This window comes from Poecilia reticulata, chromosome 7 (assembly GCF_904066995.2).
Source record: "Poecilia reticulata chromosome 7, P_reticulata-male-v2, whole genome shotgun sequence".
NCBI lineage: Eukaryota > Metazoa > Chordata > Actinopteri > Cyprinodontiformes > Poeciliidae > Poecilia > Poecilia reticulata.
In genome coordinates this window covers 2761941-2780693 of record NC_088836.1, presented here as the reverse complement: position 1 = coordinate 2780693, position 18753 = coordinate 2761941, and the positions used below count along the sequence as shown (strand labels likewise).

General features: G+C 37.6%; 1 protein-coding gene across 3 annotated transcripts in view; it reads right to left on the bottom strand.

Annotated features, from left to right (window-relative positions):
- The window catches only part of LOC103466867 (plexin-A1-like), a 333062-nt gene that overhangs the window by 49379 nt on the left and 264930 nt on the right, over positions 1 to 18753 (bottom strand). For all 3 annotated transcript variants that reach the window (XM_081608591.1, XM_008412750.3, XM_008412753.3), the window contains 3 exons: positions 16853 to 17020; positions 7223 to 7316; positions 3931 to 4167 (listed from right to left, as the gene is read on the bottom strand). In XM_081608591.1, coding sequence (XP_081464717.1) covers positions 3931 to 4167; positions 7223 to 7316; positions 16853 to 17020 — 499 coding nt within the window. The remainder of the gene's footprint in view (positions 1 to 3930; positions 4168 to 7222; positions 7317 to 16852; positions 17021 to 18753) is intronic.

The window sequence follows — 18753 nt, the reverse complement described above, 5'->3', positions numbered from 1 at the left end:
CCCTTAAAAAGCTATTTTTTTTTAGCTTAAATGCGTCATTCAAACATATATTTTCCCCAAAAATTAAATGTGACTTTACCCACACATTGACAGCAATGGAGGATTTAGTTAGTTTTGTCAAGCCAAAAACAGTAAGAGGGAGAGATGACTGCAAAGAGAAGAAAACCATTTGGAAATGTTGGAAGAAACCATCAGGAGGAAAAGATGAACGGGAGAGGAACAGGCTTTGCTCTGAGTAAAGAAGAAAGGTAGTGAGCATGGAATCGGAGTTAGTGAGTTGGACGGAAATGGAGAGCGAGGAGATAGCTGCCATGTCTCCCGCTGACTTAGCAGTGGGACGCAAAGGCAGACTCCTTTTTCCAATCCCATCATCTCTGCAGGCTGCTGACACCCAGCCCTGCTCCGCAACCCTGTAAACATGCATCCCATTCCATCTTGCAATCACTCACACACACACACACGCACACCCCCGCACACACACACACACACACACACACACACACCCACACACACACACACTCACGCACACGCGCACACACACGCACACACACACACACACACCCACGCCCACACATGCACACACCCACACCCACGCCCACACACGCAACCACCCTGCATGCATCTTCAAAACCACACAAGCCACTGAGTTATTGCCACACACTGAGCTGCTGCTGCACACAAACTCTCCAAAACACACACGGGGACACAGGAAACGCTTAAGAAACAACAGGATCAAATGGATGTGTTCGCTCCCCGAACCTTCAAAATACAAACTGAAACACTAAAAATTAGAAATTAATTGCGTGGCAAGCAAAGTGCGCCACCCCCCTCTCCTCACCAAATACCGCCACATCCCATCTCTCCAAATTGCATTTTTGTCCATCTCATCAGCGCTTCCACTGGGTAAGCAGTTCCGCCAACAAGCCAAGCAGGAGATTTGGCAATTACCGCGAAGCTCTTTGCAAATAAATGATCTTTTAAGAAATAAATTACAACGGTTACGCTGCTTTCAGTCTCTTCATGGAAATAAGCTGCGTAACACACTCTTTGATGACTCTTTATCTATCCTGTTTTATCTTTCTAATTCGTTATCTATCGAGAAGATAAATGCATTAAAAAGGGGAATTCAACGCAAATGCAGCGCTCTGGACGACATTAAAAGGGCTTCAAAAATAAATATGTTTTAAAGTGTTCTATACTGTAATAAATGTCTGTGTACATAAAGTTTTGGTTAGGTTAGGTTTTTTTGGAAGTAAAATGATTCATGTGCTCACTTGTCATTTTTGTCAGTTATTTGGGTCATCTAGAAAAGACTACATAAAGGGGCAAAGTAGTGGCAGTATGTGAAATCTCCAGAATGTAAATATAGTCAAACAAAAACACTTAAAAACTGTTTACTGTCACTGTCTCTTCTAAGAAAAGATACGTATTTTGTCCTTCATCTCATCTGTCAAAATAAAAATATTGTTCACCTTCCTGATCATCTTTGAAAGTGTCCACTCCTGCCATTTCAAACTAAACATCCCAGAACCTCATTCTGAGTGCTTTTTCTGCTGTATGTTGCATTTACGGGACTTCAGGCATTAGGTCTGAGTTGGTCATGTTTTGTGAAGTTTCTGTGTCATCATGGTTTTGTTGAGAAATGTTTTGAGTGGCTGCCAAGAGTAAGATAACAGCCAAAGCTACTTTAAATAACTTGTTCTTTAAATGAAGTTCTCCCTTCATTCTGCACACAGATGCATTTTTTAACAATTCTACTTTTGAACTTACTCTATGCTGTCATGGGATTCACATGTTGTCTGTAGAGGTGGGTTACTGGAGAAAAATATTAGAAAAATATGTACATTTAAGAGTAGTTTTACTTTTACTTGAATAATAACTTGATGAAGTATCACTAGCCTTAAGTTCAACTTCTGGTTAATCTTACCATCTGTAGTGTGTGTGGCTGCCGAGTGGGACCCAAGGAGTGTTTGATGCAGGACTATGACTAAGTTTTTCAGGGACCTCAGATAATATTTGCAATTATATATTGTTGGTGAATTACTATTTAATTTGAAGGCTTCTGGATCAGCATGGTTTTAAAGACATAAAATTTGAGGGGAGACAAAGCTGTACTGCGCTGGACGTAGGTACTTAGAGAGGGAATTTGGCTACTCATTAACATTGAAGTAATCATTATATTAAACTGTTACAAACTGTTACAAAAACAAATTTCTGTGTACATTTTGTCCAGAGAAAGAACAAAATTGTTCCGGTATATTTATACATTAAAATGGCTCAGTCAAAGTCTCAAACTGCATCCAGTTAAGCATCTGTGGCAAGAGTCAGAGGTTGAAAATACCAATCTCCAGACACAGAAACCTGGTACATCAAAAGGTTTTGCAGCTCTTACCTTTAATTTCTGTTGGTCAGTCCAATAAAATACAAAAAAAGTTTGTAACTTTACCAGAAAGTAGAAAAGTTTGAGGAATAAAAATGCTTTTGTGGATTATATAAGTCCTCCAAAACATCCATCTAGTTGCTTTAATCCCACCTTAGGCCAACGTTTCAGGGGAACTCAGAGATAAGACACAGACCCACACGCTGCTCAAAAATTACCAATGAATTTTTCTTACTCATGTTAATTTTCCGTTAATGAAACTGAAAACCAATTTAATCCAAATCTCCCAGAACGCAGACCTACATGCCTCCACGCTGCCCTTGTAGCACTACAAATTAATTACACAAATTGAAAAGGCTGCTGTTTAAGAGGCCTGCAGGCTGCAGAGGAGAACTGTATTCAGGGAAGTGGCTGAAGGACACAAGCCGGCCTTGGAAGGTGTGGGCATTTGCTTTCAGCTTCCATTTATGAATTAAAAAGACTTTCTTTTCTCTCCCCTAAGGGACCTTGTAAACACACTTAAGAGCTTTCCCCCCCTCCATCTTGTAAAGAAAAAAAACATGAGTGTGTCTTTCTGTTTGTTAGTCTAAGTCAGTTTCGCAGTTTGCATTACAGAAAATGTTCAATATATGTTTGATTTTTAAAAGAAAAATAATGTTTTGAAAAACGTCCATCAACAGCAGCAGTATAAAGAGACAGGTTTTTATGTATCAGAATCCTATTAAAAGCAAAAATAGCAAAAAAGAAGTTTTAGTCAAGGAAATACTGTTGATCTGGAGTGCATGGAAGAATCAAAACAACACTCATTTTATGTTTTTGAGAAGGGAATAACAATATAACATGATGTAAAGCTCAAAAAAGCTGATTTTACATAATACTATCCCTTTAATATGCATTAATTGGCGGAAACTATCTTAGCTGCCCTGTAGAAGTTAACATGGAGGTTTTTCCATATTTCCATTCTTGGAGAAACAACCAATCAGCTTCAAGAAAAATGAATGCTGTTCCTGGATTGGCACAAGAAAAGTCCCAGTGAATGACTTCAGAGCTGCTTTGGAAAATTACTTAAACTTACTGTGTTGTCATTGGACAAAATTTGAAAATCTATAAGTATAACTATAAATACATACACATATGTACAAGGGATACTGGTGCAGGTAAATAATAATAATAAAATAAATCTAGAAATGACAATATTTATACGTAAGATATCAATTCTTCTATCTCCTTTCATGACAATGTTATGTAACGAGAGTTTTCAGTCAGATGTTTCTTCTGAACCACTGTAACACACACTGCTACAGGAGATTTTTCCTGCCTACAGTCATCAACATCTACAACAACTTTTGAAGAAATTTGTATCATACAAGTTATAACAACATTTCATTTCTCTTCGGGGTTAATAAAAGTATTTTATGAGTTTGAACTGTATTGTTCAAATCTTTTTTGAAAAAAAAATTACCTCGACAGTTCAATGTGAAATCCATGGACAAAATCTCAAGTAACTAGTAATAAAGATCCATGGAAGTGATTTTTGGTGCATTTCTGACCTTCAGTATTAGTGGTGATGTGGGTTTGAGCTCCAGCATGCCGGACGGACTCAGCGGCTCAAAGATGGGGTCCGGGTAGTAGCTGAACGTCTCGTTGACCACCACCAGAGAGTTCACGTTGTCCATGTAGAAGCCGATCTCATCCGGGCCGGTGCCGGTGTCGGAAAAGCTCAGCTCGGAATCCGCTACTGACGGAGCGAGGCACACCATCACAGAGTTGTTGTACACGGTGCAGTTCTGAGAAAAAATAAGATTCAATTTGAAAACTGAAACTGATTGCGGTTGTAAATATTCAATCTTAGTCTATTTTTAAAACGCTCCCACGCCAATAAAAAGCAAGCAGCCCTAGCCTCTTTTCAAAAACACTTGGAATCAACATGCAGGCTGTAATTTTCTGCTAAAATGAATCTGTTGGGTATAATAACCAAACCTTTTTGTAAGGCAATGCCCTGTGAAACTACGGCGCTGTTAGACCCATTGGAAATGGAAATTGGTTGCAAATTTATGATCAACTGTTAATAACGGCTCTGCTCCTTTGCTTGTATCTGGGAGTATTTACATCATTGCTTTGGAGAATACATGAATACAAGATGTCACGACCAGCCGGCTTTGAGGCCGGTGCTCCTGTTGCTTGTGTGGTGATGACAAATTTCACCAAACACTTACATTGTGGTTTTGTTTGTTTGTTTGTTTGTTTGTTTTTTGCTTACGGTAAAGAAGTCGTTCTATTTGGCCCTGATTAGAACAGCCGAAGCCAAAGTGATGCCATAATGATATAAAAAGAGCAGAAAGGTTTTGTCAGCTAATCGTTATACTGTCATGGAACGTAGCGAAAAGGGCCACAGCTGTTTGACAGATGGGGAGAAATGTAAGCGTGATCAGTTGTAAATGACGTTCAACATTGAATAGCATCAGCATTGTCCTTTAAGTGTAGCACTTTAACAGAAAGGCTGTGTGGGAAGCATTGTGGAGGCTGTCTGCATCAATAAGTCCCATCTTCAGCTGCAGGTTGAAGTGCTTCAGAGTTGTTTAAAGTTCATTTCTCAGCCTTGACGACTATTAGCCACAATCATCAAAGTTTTTGTGAAGGTTCTTTATAGATTATCTCTACAGTGCTTTTTAAAAGTTTTCACACTCCTTGAACTTTTTCACATTTTGCTGACATTAAGACGTGAAACTTTTCTATGTTGCATTGGGATTTAAGAGGCTTTGAGTTGTATTCTTCCATTCGCACGTTTTACTAAATTCTCCTTGGTTTGTAACAGTGATGGCCCATATGGGCAGTTGCCCAGGGCGGCACCAGAACAGGTGGAGGGTGGGAGGGAGATATGTTGCAAGTACCACATAATTTATTGATTATTTTTTTATTGATATACTTATCAATAAATTGGGTTTTCTACACATTTTTATTTCTAAAAAAAACAACACAATTTTGCAAGGGAAATGAAATCACACATGAACAAGTTAGTTGATGCAATAAGTCATTTAAAATCATGGAAATGACACATTTAAGCAGTTACAAATTATAGTAGAGAAATTAACAGAAATACAACTCACTTTCTGTCAATTTCTATGTGGTTTTCACCAGTAGTGACATCCGGCTGTTGATCACGTGAAGTGAAAAAATATGTTTCCATTGCAATTTTGCAAAATACATCTATTTTGATATAGATGAGAAAAAAACATCTCATCTTAGCGTGAAAACTTTTATCAAAAAACACAAGTGTTTTGCAGTGTTTCCATTAAGCAAAGTTATTTTTTGTAATTTTAATTTGTGCAATTCTATGTTTAATGGAAAAACAGCCCATTTACATGTTTTGTGTGGGACTGAACTACATTTTGACCTGCCAAGTATTTAGAAGATTTCCTGTATTTTAATTTGAGCAGAAGGAGGGGCTTGCATCTGAAAAGCACACATTTTTAGTAGGACAGAACTTCAACAAATTAATTAATTACATAGATTTTAACACCGTAAAAATATTAATGCATTTAATAGCATTTATTTTTTTTTTACATATACAGCTTCTGACTGGAACCTTTGTATTCACCTGATTCTGGTACGCCTGTGAATCTGATGCAAAATGAAAAAGCAGCTTCTCTCGGCCAACTGGGAGTTAATTTTTGCTTAAATAGCAATCTGATGGGATGCTGGAAAAGTCTATTGTTGTGTTCAAGCTGTGCTGAAAGAATTTAGCGCATCACCAGAACTATTCAACATTAAATAGCATCAAAATGCTAAGCAGCAGCACAGATGTCCTCGATGATAATGCCAGCGTCCATAGTTTACATTTCTAAAGAATTATTTTCAAAGAACTTCCATGAATGATCAGAGGTTTTAAAACATTTGATGCTGAATAAACATAAAAGCCCTTTGCATCAATCAATATCTTTGTTGTTGAACTCATACGTTTTTTTATTCAATAACTTAGCAGCAAAAAGAGTTTTTGAATGTAAAATGCTGGTTATTTTGTAAATATATAATTTTCTATTAAAATGCAATTAATTACAGACTCTGTAATTAACTCGATTAAAATGTTTTACCCGAGCTGAGGTTCAGATTACAGAATAACAGAGGTGATGCTGTGGATTAACTTGCCTCTTCCCATTAGGAAGTCAACACTTTTAAAAGCTGCTTAGAAAGTATTTTTTATTATTTTATGAGTACAGAAAAAAATAAGAACTGAGATTTTTTTATTTACTATATATTTGCATAGTGATAGTGATATACCCTCTATGACTTTCAGAGTAAAAAGCTGGATGAACAAAGTTTTGACTCAATAGGGGAGGTGATAACAACAACAACTGTTGTCAAGTTTTTATTTTCTAACACACCATTTTCCATCCACATCACAGTAATTCATTACTTTGGTCCTGGTCCATCACTGTGTACAAACCTTCTTATTCTCCTTCACACATTTCTCAGGATTGTACGACACACTTATGTGGCAAAGTGACATTTGCAAACCCCAATGGCCTGAGGTAGTGTTACAGTGCATGTCTGCACTGCTGGTTAAAAGAGAAAATGTGACATAAGCAGAGCATGACATTGAAGAGGATTTTTTGCTCCAGCCTGTTTTTCAAGCTTGTCTTGGTTATTTTACATAAGCGCTTATCTAGAAAATGGATTCTATGATGCAATTGCAGCATACTTTGGTGGGTTTGTAATCTATATGTAAGTGCATTAATTCACCTGTGTAACTAAATTATGAAATTATTATGAGCTAAATTATGAGCTTGTCCTTCTCACAAGATCGGCTTTGAAAATCATTTGTGTCGGTGATGCTGGACTCACATGAAAAGACTCAGCCTGCCCATATTTGGCCCTGATCTTTGGTTCTCGGATGGTTGCTAGGTTGGTCCCACTCACTGTTAGTGGGGTTCCACCACTGTGAAAGAAAAACAACAGAAAATGACAAAGAAACTTTGGCCAGAAGTTACAGGGAACATTTACTTTGCATTTTGCTTAAACTTGCTAAACTATAACTACTTTCATTTCAAGATACGGGAGATTGTCTTGTTGATAATTGTTCATTAATGTGGTTAAAGTACATCGTAAAATTGTGACAAATACAACTTCTAAGCACAAACAGTGGTATGTGTTTTTATTTGCAAAAATTAAATAAAACAGTTTTCTAAAGATCTATGTTCCATGATTTTGTGCTTAGCGTATAAGAACAGTTAAGGAAAAATGAGAGCGGTAAAGAAAGAGGATGTTCTTGAAGAAAGTGAAGGCTGTAGGACTGTGTGATGTCGACTCTTGTACACACAGCATCAGTTCCAGGTTTCCCCTTTGATGACAAGTGCCTGATAATTCTAAACTGTTTTATTTGTTAAAACATACTTTGTGTGGGTCAAACTAGTGAGGATTTTTACTCTCTGAAAAATAACTCCAATTCACTCAGATGACATGTTGGTGTATCCAAAAATGATTAATAGACTCAGAGGCAAGATCACAAGGTTCATAGAGAAAGTAAAGACTTTATCACAGGAGACTCTGCAACTCAAAGGGAGTCTTTTTACTAAACTTAAATTAGATTTATGATGTGTCCCTTAAAGACGTCTCAACCTCTTGACACAGTCTTTGTTTTACAGTGTCAGTTCCAGCCTCTGAGTCAGTTTTCTGCGGAAGGATCACTACTTTTCTCTGCTGCTGGGCTATTTGTGCCACAGTGAAATATAGCTAAGAAGAATCCCTATCATGAGTCTTTCTGAAGGTTTCTCACTCCCTTCTGGGAAATAAGCTTTAGTCTCTATCACATAAAAACCTGAAATAAAATCTTGAAGAGATCATAAACAAAGGACAGCTTTTGAAAACATTGAAGCGATGATGGTGCCGTTCAGGAATATCATTGTCAACAGACTTTGAGTAATAAAGTGGAAGATAAGATTGCACTCATCTCCCACTTTATTATGTGTACCTTGTCAATTGGTTAACAACTGTAGTGAATCAGCCAATAACATGGTAGCAACTCAATAGATATGAGCATTTCACCATAAAATGAGCATCATAATAGATATTTATGGAACTTTGAAAAAGGCATGTTAGTTACTGATTGAAGATACTTTAGAAACAACTAAATTACTGGGGTTTTCATGTACAATCGTCTCTCAAGAATGGTCTAAAAAAATGGTCCAGTGAGGTACCAGCATCTACAATGCTGAGTTCATACAGGAATAGTTCCCCCGGTTTAACATGGTAGAAAGGCAATATATCAAAAAACAGAGTACCATCTCTGAATTTGAAGCATCTCTACTTCTGCTCCAACATTCAGACGTTAAGGACAGAATTTGGAGTAGGCAACAGGAACACACTGTTCACTGTCTTGTTCGCAGTGCTGGTGTAAATGGTATTGTAGGGGGTTTATTGACCCATCGTGAGCCTCAGTTGAGCATCATTTGAACACCATAGCTTACCTGAGTATTGTTCATAACCATCCCTTCATGACCACACTGTATCTGTACTCTGATGTTTACTTCCTACAGGGTAATCCACCATGTCACAAAACTCAAACCATCAAAAACTGGTTTCTTAAACTTTACGGTGAGTTCATTTTACCTAAATCTCCTCCAAAGTCACCAGATCTTAAACCAAAAGCAAGTGACAGATAGTTTCTTGTCAATCTCTGGGGAATGTTTCAGATTGTTGAATCTACAGTTCTAAGAATTATTGTACTTCTGGTAACACACTGGGGTTCAACCAGGTACTTGTAAAGTCTACTAAATTAAGTGTCTGGTGATATCTTCCATAAAAAAAAAAGACTTTTACAACAGAAGCACTGCTTCAAGTATGTGGGATGCAAATGTTGTTACACCCATCTACCCATCTAACCTGTGTATTCTTCCAGGGTGGCAGGTGCCTTTTTTTAGCAGTCAGTGGGTCAGAGGCAAAGTGAAACTTGACTGTCTCCCCAGGGCAACACAGGACAAACAAACCGTCTAAGCATACTCACACCTCAGGGCGATTCAGAGTCCCCAATTAATCTGACATATAGGGTTGTGAATTTCGGAAGAAAGCCAGAGTGCCTAGAGAGAAACATGCATGCTTACAAGGAGAACATGCAAACTGCAGAAAGATTCCAACCCAGGCTTTCTTTGTTCTTCTTTTTCTTTTTTGGAACTACTGGTGTTTAATGAAGAGTAGAGGGACAGGGAATAGTGTGGAGAAGCAGGAGGAAGACATGCGGCAAATGGTCCAAGACTGGGAATAAAACCCAGGACAACTAAGTTGAGGATTGCAGCCTTTGAACGTGGTGCACACTCTACCAACTGAGCCATCTAGCGCTCCTGCAAGGCAACAAAGCTAACAACAGTGAATCCCACACATAAACACACCATTTTTCAGTTGTTCTTTTCAATGACCACCATGGCACAATCACTGTGATCTCCAAGGCTTTTTAAAAGTGACGAAATGGCATAAAATCTGGAAAACCTTTTTTGCTGTGAAGGCAACCATGACACTGCTGCTCCTGGTACTCTCCAAATAGTTTTAACCTTGTATTTTCCATGCCTTGGTGACTCTCTTCCAGACTCTGTACATCAGCAGCAATGCCACCACCAATGCCAATAAAGTTACCAGCCCTGATCAAAATTCTAAATGACCAAGTTACGCCAATCAAACACATTCTTCTCCCCAGGAAATTCATTATGAAATTCTGCACACATAGCTCTATGTGTTTTACAAGTGATTATTTGAATGGCTACTAAATGACGGGAATGCCAGAACTCCCCGAAGGAGTCATTATCAAGACGATTGCGACAGACATTTCAATTCTGCAGTGAAGCGATGCCAATCACAGAAGCAAACCTTAGTCACCCTTCCACAGTACAAGGACTGAAGAGTACATCACCTTCCCATGCATTACCACTGACTTCTTCAATATGCAGGTCTCTTTTCTTACTCAGCATTAATCTGACACTTATCCCAAATGACTTGATGCAGAGGCACTAACAGCAGAGGAAATGATTTGAGAGGAAGCAGAGACAGAAGCTCTTAATATCTTGGACTGGGAGTCTGGCAGGCTTACACAAGACATTCATCTCTCGCTCTAATCCAACCAGGCTTAGAATAGCTGCAAACGGTAATGCAAGGGTTTGACAGGAGTAAGTGATAAAAGTAGGTACACTGTCTCTCACGTTGTAGCTAGATATTAGACTCTAGCCTGACTATTCTTCTAAGCTTCTCAGAGCGTTTCTCTGCTGGCATGCCCTCTATTATTCTTCGCCAAGGAGAACAGCATTTATCCTCTTTTTTTTAAGATATGACTGCTGAAATTTCAACACTCTTGTTGGTTTTAGGTTTCAGCCAGTCTTTACTGACGAGTGGATTTTTTTGTTTTTGTGAGGGTTGTTCACAGTTAATTCTGGGAAAGCACAATTGTGTCATTTTTGTGTCAAGGATTGTAACAAATCATACACTTAAGTATTTTTAATACAGTTATTGATACCTGGTTTATTGATCTGCCAAGAAATTACTATTAAAATGCAACTACTTTATTGGGATAATGTGCATTAAGTGATACAGTGGCCAACACAACTACTTTTCAAAGTGGGGAACAAGAAACGTTGCCATTCAAATAAGGTAGAGTTGGATGGGTCTAAGTAAGTTAGAAAAAGGCTACAAGAAAACAGGTGTTCAAAGTGAGGCCCATTTGTGGCCCTTGGACTGATTTTGTGCGGCCCCCAAGTGGAATTAAAAATCGCTGCAAATCGAACCTGTCCAGCACAGGAGGCTGATGCAGATTGATGCTTTTTATTTGTAGTAGGGTTAAATTATTACCCACATAATTATCTTACAAAGGAAATGCTAAGTACAGCACAAAGTATTTGTCTTTTTATAACCAAATTTTTATAATAAGTAGAACCATATTAATCCAGATAATCATAATGCACTCAAATCAGCTTATATCTGATTTTTTAAACTTGGCTACATATAGCAAGTAAATGACCTAAATCCTGTTCTTATTCTGAGAATAAACTTGTTCAATTAAATACAAAAACATTTCCTACAAGATATAAAATTGGACCACTTTATTTGCTTGATTTTAGTTTTTTTTTTTGGCCCGCAACTACTTTTGGTCCACATGACAAAAAGTTTGGAGTCTCTTAAATGTCCAAACAGCACCAACGACAGTGTTGAAGAGGTAGGTCATGTAAAACCTAAAGTGAAATTATACTTTAGCTCTACCTACTCGTTCCCCTGCAGTTCTGTTGTTATAATCGATCAAAAAGAATCCAGGACAGGAACTTATTGCTTCAGCATTCCACAACATCCGGGACATTTTCAAGTCCATTGTTCTGGGAAGAGTTTTGTCCACTTCCAGTTCCAAAATGACTGTGCTCTACTACATGAAACTTACAAAAAAAAACATAAATTATTGAATTTCTTGTTGAAGAACATGATTGTCCTGACCTCAACTTCATAGATGACCTCTAACATGAATGTCAATGTCTGACTTCACAAATGAAACTCTGGCCCAAGGGTCAAATATTCCCTGAAAGACACATCGTTGTGGAAAGTTATAAAATAGAGTTTTTGTATCTTGATGATTACATGAATAATTATTGTATAATAATATACATATATTTATCTTTTATGTCTATTTAATGGATAAACCAAATAATGGGGTATGTGCCACGAGAGGTGGTGACGTATTTCCGTTTGAATTTATGCCACATAGATTGGTTCCGGGTCCTGCTTGCTCCTATTGTTTTAGCCAAAGCTGCAAGATCTGTACCATGAAAAAGACGCAAAACTTAAAATATCTGTGAGCTACTGGTGCAACAATCGAGTTTTGTGGTGTGCCGTTGTGTCCAGTAATTAGCCGGTACCATCCAGTGCTTAGTTTTTTTCATTTTCCTGCTGATATCAAGGCGACAGTGGACTGTAGCCAAAACTTAGCCACTACAGCTAACACAGGGTTTGTAGCTGCCTGCTATTTCAAAGCTTGAGGATGTTGAAGATCCAGCGTCAGAAATGGGAAGATGGAGGTTAAAAGGGAGCTGTACGTTCTTCGTCTACTGGAATAATTTGTTGGAGGAAAATAATACCGGAGGAAATCCACTGCTACGGGAACAGGCTGAGAAAAGAGGCAGCGATTCGGCACGTGTGTTGATGCGTTTGTGTTATACGGAGTATGAAATTATTTTTAGGCAACTCCTTACCGTTTTTTTATGTGACAATTATATAAAATACATTTAACATGCAGTCGAAGCGATACCGAGCACTGTAATTTAAGAACAGCCGAGAGAAGCAACGCTTCAGCCCAATCCAAACCACACAACTAGTCAGTCAGATTAAAGTCCAAAAGCTTCGCTTTACAGCCGTTTAAGTGGCACCGACCCACATAAAAAAACCACAGAACAAATGGTACAAATCACGTATTTCCCGAATCCCGAAAATATGACATCTACCTTTGCTGTTTCATAATTATAATCCACGTTAAAATGAATTTTTCCACTTGGCTGCTATAATCTGTTCCTGCGTTACACAACGTAATTTCTCTTTTTTTTCCTCTGAGATTCTGCTTAGAAAATTAGGTTATGAAGTTACATCCTCCCGCTGCTTTTTGTTTTTAAAATGGTAAATTTATGTTTGCCTCGACTTTTATAAACTAATGCCTCTAATATGCATCATTTTTTGTATTACTGTTGGTGCAGATATTAGGCGAACACGGTGCTTTGCCTGCTAGTAGTTTAAATTAATTTCAGCTGCACATTTTCAAGAGAGTATTCAGATTTTAACATGCATTTTCTAAGTAGTATTTTAGTTCACTCTTACTCAGTAACTTCAGTGACAACTCTGAAACTTTTTTTTTTTTTTGCAGTTTCTTTGTGATACCAGAACTATTTCACTTAAACATTTAATTTCCTGAGATATTGTCAATTTATTTTCAAGCAAAACTCTCAAAAAGAGCTGAGGATTTATTAGTTTTGATTATGTTTTGCAGCTAAATATGGACGCTTATTAGTTTTTTTTTGTTTTTAATTTTTCAGGTTTGCATCGTAACACCTCGTGATGCGTTTCTGAGCCTTGATCACTGTGCCGATTAGCTTCCCACTGGATCTAAGCACCTGGACCAGCTGACAGCATCCATCAGTCCACGGTCTGCCAGATCATCACAACGTGGACTAACTTTTTATTTATAGTACTTAGTTAAACTATGATCTTGAAACCGGAGCACCAGATATGCAAAAATCTACCTGCAGACTTTATTGGCTACCCTGACACTGCAGTCATCCTGGACGGGGCTGAGCCGGGCTTCCTTTCCTCCAGAGTGACGAGTTTTCATCACCAGTAAAGGCAAAACAAGTCTGATGTCTGATTAGCTGCTAGGAAGTATATTATATATTCACTGTTCATTTTGCTATCCTGTTTGTACCTACAATAAAATTGAATCTCATTTGTAACACTCTACATTTCACAAACCTTTTTTTCCCCATTTTTTGGTGTTTATGTTATATCAAGTATTTGCATGTAGATCAGGAATTCAAGTGAGATGTTAAAATGCAACACTTTTAGGTAATACCAGCAAAGAAATGTGAATATTAAGTAATATGTAGTCAGTCATATAATTTAATATACTAATAAGGCTGGATGATATGACTTACAAGATTTTTTTTTCATACCAGATTTGATTTTAATCGATTCCTCCTGTTCTCAATTTCTATAATAAAATCACAGAAAATACTTTAAAAAATGCCTTTATTTCAATCATCTGTTCTGTGAGTTGTATAAGGGAGCATTACGGTCAGGATACAAGAATTTTTAATTGCAAGAATGCAGTCATCATTTCAGCAGAATAAAGATGAAAAATCTTAAAATTATAATAAGTCATTTTAATGAGAAATAAATATTCAGATTGATCTGATGTAACCAGCTCAGTCCATGTGGTTCTGACATTTGTCAGTAATCAAGAGGATGTACATTTCCACCTCATCTGACCAGGTAAGATTAAGGTAAAAATAAAAAAATACTGTATAAACAAATACTGTATACAAAATGGAAAAAGAGCAACTGACAGAAATACTTTCTATATAAAGAAAAGCAAAAAACGTTAATAGCAGGAGAAAAGTTGTTGGCAACAGTAGCTCAGCCGATCCTTCCTTCCAGGAAGCCATCAAACAGAACTCCTGTCCAACTCCAACTATAATAAAGATAAAAAAAAGAAAGAAAACGGAAAGTTAAAATATAATGCTAAATTAATAATTCAGATCTAATGCGTTCTGGAATCTATTATTGACATTTTACAAATTTCACAAATCAATTAGAAGGTTTCACAAATGTTTTATTTATTCTGCTGTTATTACAGAAGAATCTAGTTAGGTTTGAAATGTCTAGGTGTTGTAGTTTTTAAAACACATTAAAAAAGCTGAAGATAGTGGAAAATTAAGTGTAATCGCCCTTTAGCTATTTTCCGAATGAGATGCTACATTCGGAAGCTAACTTCAGCTTCGACTGATAGCTTGGGCACAATATAGACAGATCTATATATGTTTATATAGATATATATCTATCTATAAAGCATAGATATGTAGATTGCACAGATAATCAAAACACTTAATGTTTACATAGCACCTTTGTAAGCTTGTCCCTGTTAGCTACGTCAGACATATGAGGCATTATGATGAATACAAACGATTTATTAACTTACCTTCGAAGTTATTGTGAAGTTTTGACACATCCAGCTTAAATCCTTTGTTGTTGTTGTTGGAGCGTTTCAGGACGTCTGAATAATTCTATAGGCATCGTTAATAGTCCTCCAGGACTGAGGAGAGACTGTTCACATACTGTTGCCTGTTCACCGGAAACATTCTATGTGGCATAAAAATGCGGAAGTGCTAAAACGGAAGTTCGTGGCATATACCCCATTGTATCGTAGCTTATAGAAACATTGCAATGCATCAGAATAATCTTAACTTGACATAAAAAACATGAAAACCTAAAGGAAAAAACTGTGCATAAGGAAAGTAATTAACAAGAAAGCCAAGGATTTATTTAGATGATCAGACTTTTAGAGATGTTTACTTTACTGCCACAAATGCATCAGAGGAGCTGGCAGGCTGTATGTCTTAAATGCCGAGCTGTCCTTTAGATCCTTCCCACCATTCTCCTTTCCTCCTCAGCTTGATGGATATTTGTGCAGAGTCCCTCTGTCCCAGTTGCTCTACTCTTTGTCTAAGTGAGTCTCTTTAGCTTAGGTACATGCTTCAGGGAACAGACAACAAGACAATCAGAATAAAGTCCCAGAAATAGCCTGTGAAGCTCTAATGCTGTTAGAGTTCCTCCTTTTCCCTCTGCTTTTTATCTCTGGACTCGCTCCCTATTTTTTTCTTGTTATTTGCCAACCTTCGAGCTGATATGTTTCGTAGATAGAAATTGCTTTCCCATAATTTTGCTTATGTCTAAATTAAATAATGCAAATAACACCTTGTAAATTAATATCTTAAATATAAAAGAGCTCATTCTATGGCAAAAACTTTTTATTGGAAAATGTGAATTTTTTCAAAATTGGTGTTTTTCCATTAAGCTGATAAAAATGTGTAATTCTGATTTGCGCAATAATACAATCGATGCTAGTGAAGGGTTTGTGTGATTACTTGCATACAAACCTGCTATTTTTACAGAGATCGTCATTCCGGAGCCTCTTGAAGTAGAACCTTGTTTTTGAGCTGACACACACAAACAAACCCACACAGGCTCACAGTGGGCGGTCAGGGAAAAACTGAGCCTCATCTGATCCTTGGCCAGTTCTACTGGGCTAATAGAGAAGGCTTCGACACTTTTCCCTAACAAGCTCTGCTAGAATGTGCTGATAAGTAACAATAGGGAGGATGAAAGGTTTTCAACTTTTCCAAAAGTAGCGAGAAGGAAATGAGCTGTCAAAGAGGTATGTATAGCAACAATTTTTTTTGAAGGATTTTGTAATAAACGAAGAACTAATTGCTTCCACAACCGCTCTTGCTCAACTGTTTCCTTAAAACATAAAAAAAAATAAATAAATCTCCAAAGCCACCATTGGTTTACCTCCATCTAAACATGCTGCCAGTGTTCTCACGCAGCACTTAACCCGACTCAGATGGCTTCCAAAATGTTTTCAACAAACTTCTTCTGACACATACACATATGCGCACACATACAGCATAAAACCAGCCAACAACTTTCCTCAGCCTGTACTCCTCCAGGGATCCTTCTGGACCCGAAATCCAGGTAAAAAGAGAACATTTATGTCACTGTATTTGGGCACAATTTGTGTGCTGGAATTGATTCTCAAATGAAGATTTATTGCTGCAGCAAATTAAATTATTGCTTCTCAAAATTGTTACTCAAGCTGATCTGTTAGCAAACTGAATGGGCTCATAATAAGAACTAACTAAAGGTTTGTGGTGGAGCTCAGTGATGTGATGTCGCAGCATCGTGGCTCACCTGGCGATGCTCCAGTCGGGCTCGATTTTCAGAACCGTGGGGTCTTCAGTGTAGTTAAATCTGACCTCCGGGTTCCGGAGCTCGGCGTCATCGATGTCCACAAGGACTGATGAACTGCTTGGTGAAAGTACAGCTGGGGTAACGCACACAATCTCCCGTGCATTTCTCCTGAATCGGGAAGATAAAACAAAACATTAAGGAAGGTTATTTTACACTGTAAGCACTTAAGATGAATCAAAGGGGCTGTCCTAAATGCATGTCAAAACAGCCAAGAAACCATTAAGAGTTGTAATTTATTCAAAAATACAAATGAGGTGTAGTGGTACCGCTAAATAATAGTTTGGATTGTTCTGTCGTATTTGTGTCATGGCTTAGAAGCAGATTATTACATCTATAAGAACTTCTACCAACAGAAAAAAAAACACTTTTTGAAATCGTAAATGATCACTCACCTGTTGTTACACTGTTTGAACACTAGATGACAATTGTTAAGAATCGAATAAAATAAATTTAGTGTTTGGTGCAGTCCATTGGGCGAAAACAATGGCTATAACATCCCTCCGCAAACTGCTCGTTATCAGCATTCAATTTTATGACTAGTGGGGTTGCCGTATTCCACCACCATGACAGTTTTACTGGAAGCCTAGAAATACTCTGCACACCTTGATCAAATACTAGCAACCCTAACAGCCACTCTTGCATTGGTTTGGTGCAGAGTGCTTTAGACATTAGAATAGTATAATAACTTTCCAGTGTGGGGCCAAAGGAAAAACTCAGAGTGGAGATTGAGACTTTTAAAAGTTGAGCTGTCATTTCAGTAATGTGGTTCCTGGTTTGCAATGATTGAAACAAAGTGTGAGACAAAGACAGACAAGATATGTTAAAGACAGCAGTGACAACTTAGGCGACATCATACTGTTTGTGGAGCCACTAAACTGTTTTAAGAAACCCTTCTTAGTCCGTATCTTGATTTTAACATCTGTCTCACAGATGTCTGAATTTTCCCTCGATGTTAATGCCAGTTTGTTTACTTAATTTCTGTCTGCAGTGTGATCAGTTCTCTATGTATTTAAATGACTGGAGCCAGTGGAATTGTAAACAAACAAAACTATTTTCACACTCAATATTATTGTGTGCCAACTTTTCATCCTAATGGTTGAGTGTAGTTGTTTTTCTTCCCTGGCGCAGGCTGCACGTTACAACTGGTTACAATCAGATCCACACAGGAACCAGAAACCCCACAGATTTATATGCAATATTAGAAGGCAGTGCTCCTAATCCTGGATAAGATTTTTAGGATATGTTATTACTGAAAAATGTAGTTTAAAATAAAAATGTAATCATCCATCCATTCAGCAGCAGGTCTGTCACAATAAACAATAAATCAATTAATCAATTAATCACACAAAACGCTAAAATGAGCTAGATAAGAAAATTAGGGAGATAACATTTGCTTGTCTGTTTTTGCTGCGTTCTCTCTCTTTCTACCTAAGAGACTGGATGACAAAAAGCTTCACTCTGGTGCTTCGAGTTACTTCTCCCCTCCCGTTTCCTTAGTAACGGCTAACACACAGGGAGCTAAAAATGTCAGATTTCCTCCATGGGACAAGAAAGACAAAAAAAAAGAGCAATGCGACTTGGATGTAACGAGTAACGCGACGGTTTTGTAGTAATGTAGTGAAGTAGAAAGTACAGATACTTACTGTAAAATGTAGTGGAGTAAAAGTAGAAAGTCCCCATTATTAAATCTACTTAAGTAAAGTACAGATACACGAAAATTGTACTTAAGTACAAGACCAGCGCCCCACGCTACATGACACAATACAATGTAAAATATGATCAAAATTGCTTCTCAAAATTATCCGAAAGATCCATATTCCCATAAAAACACCTAGATATTA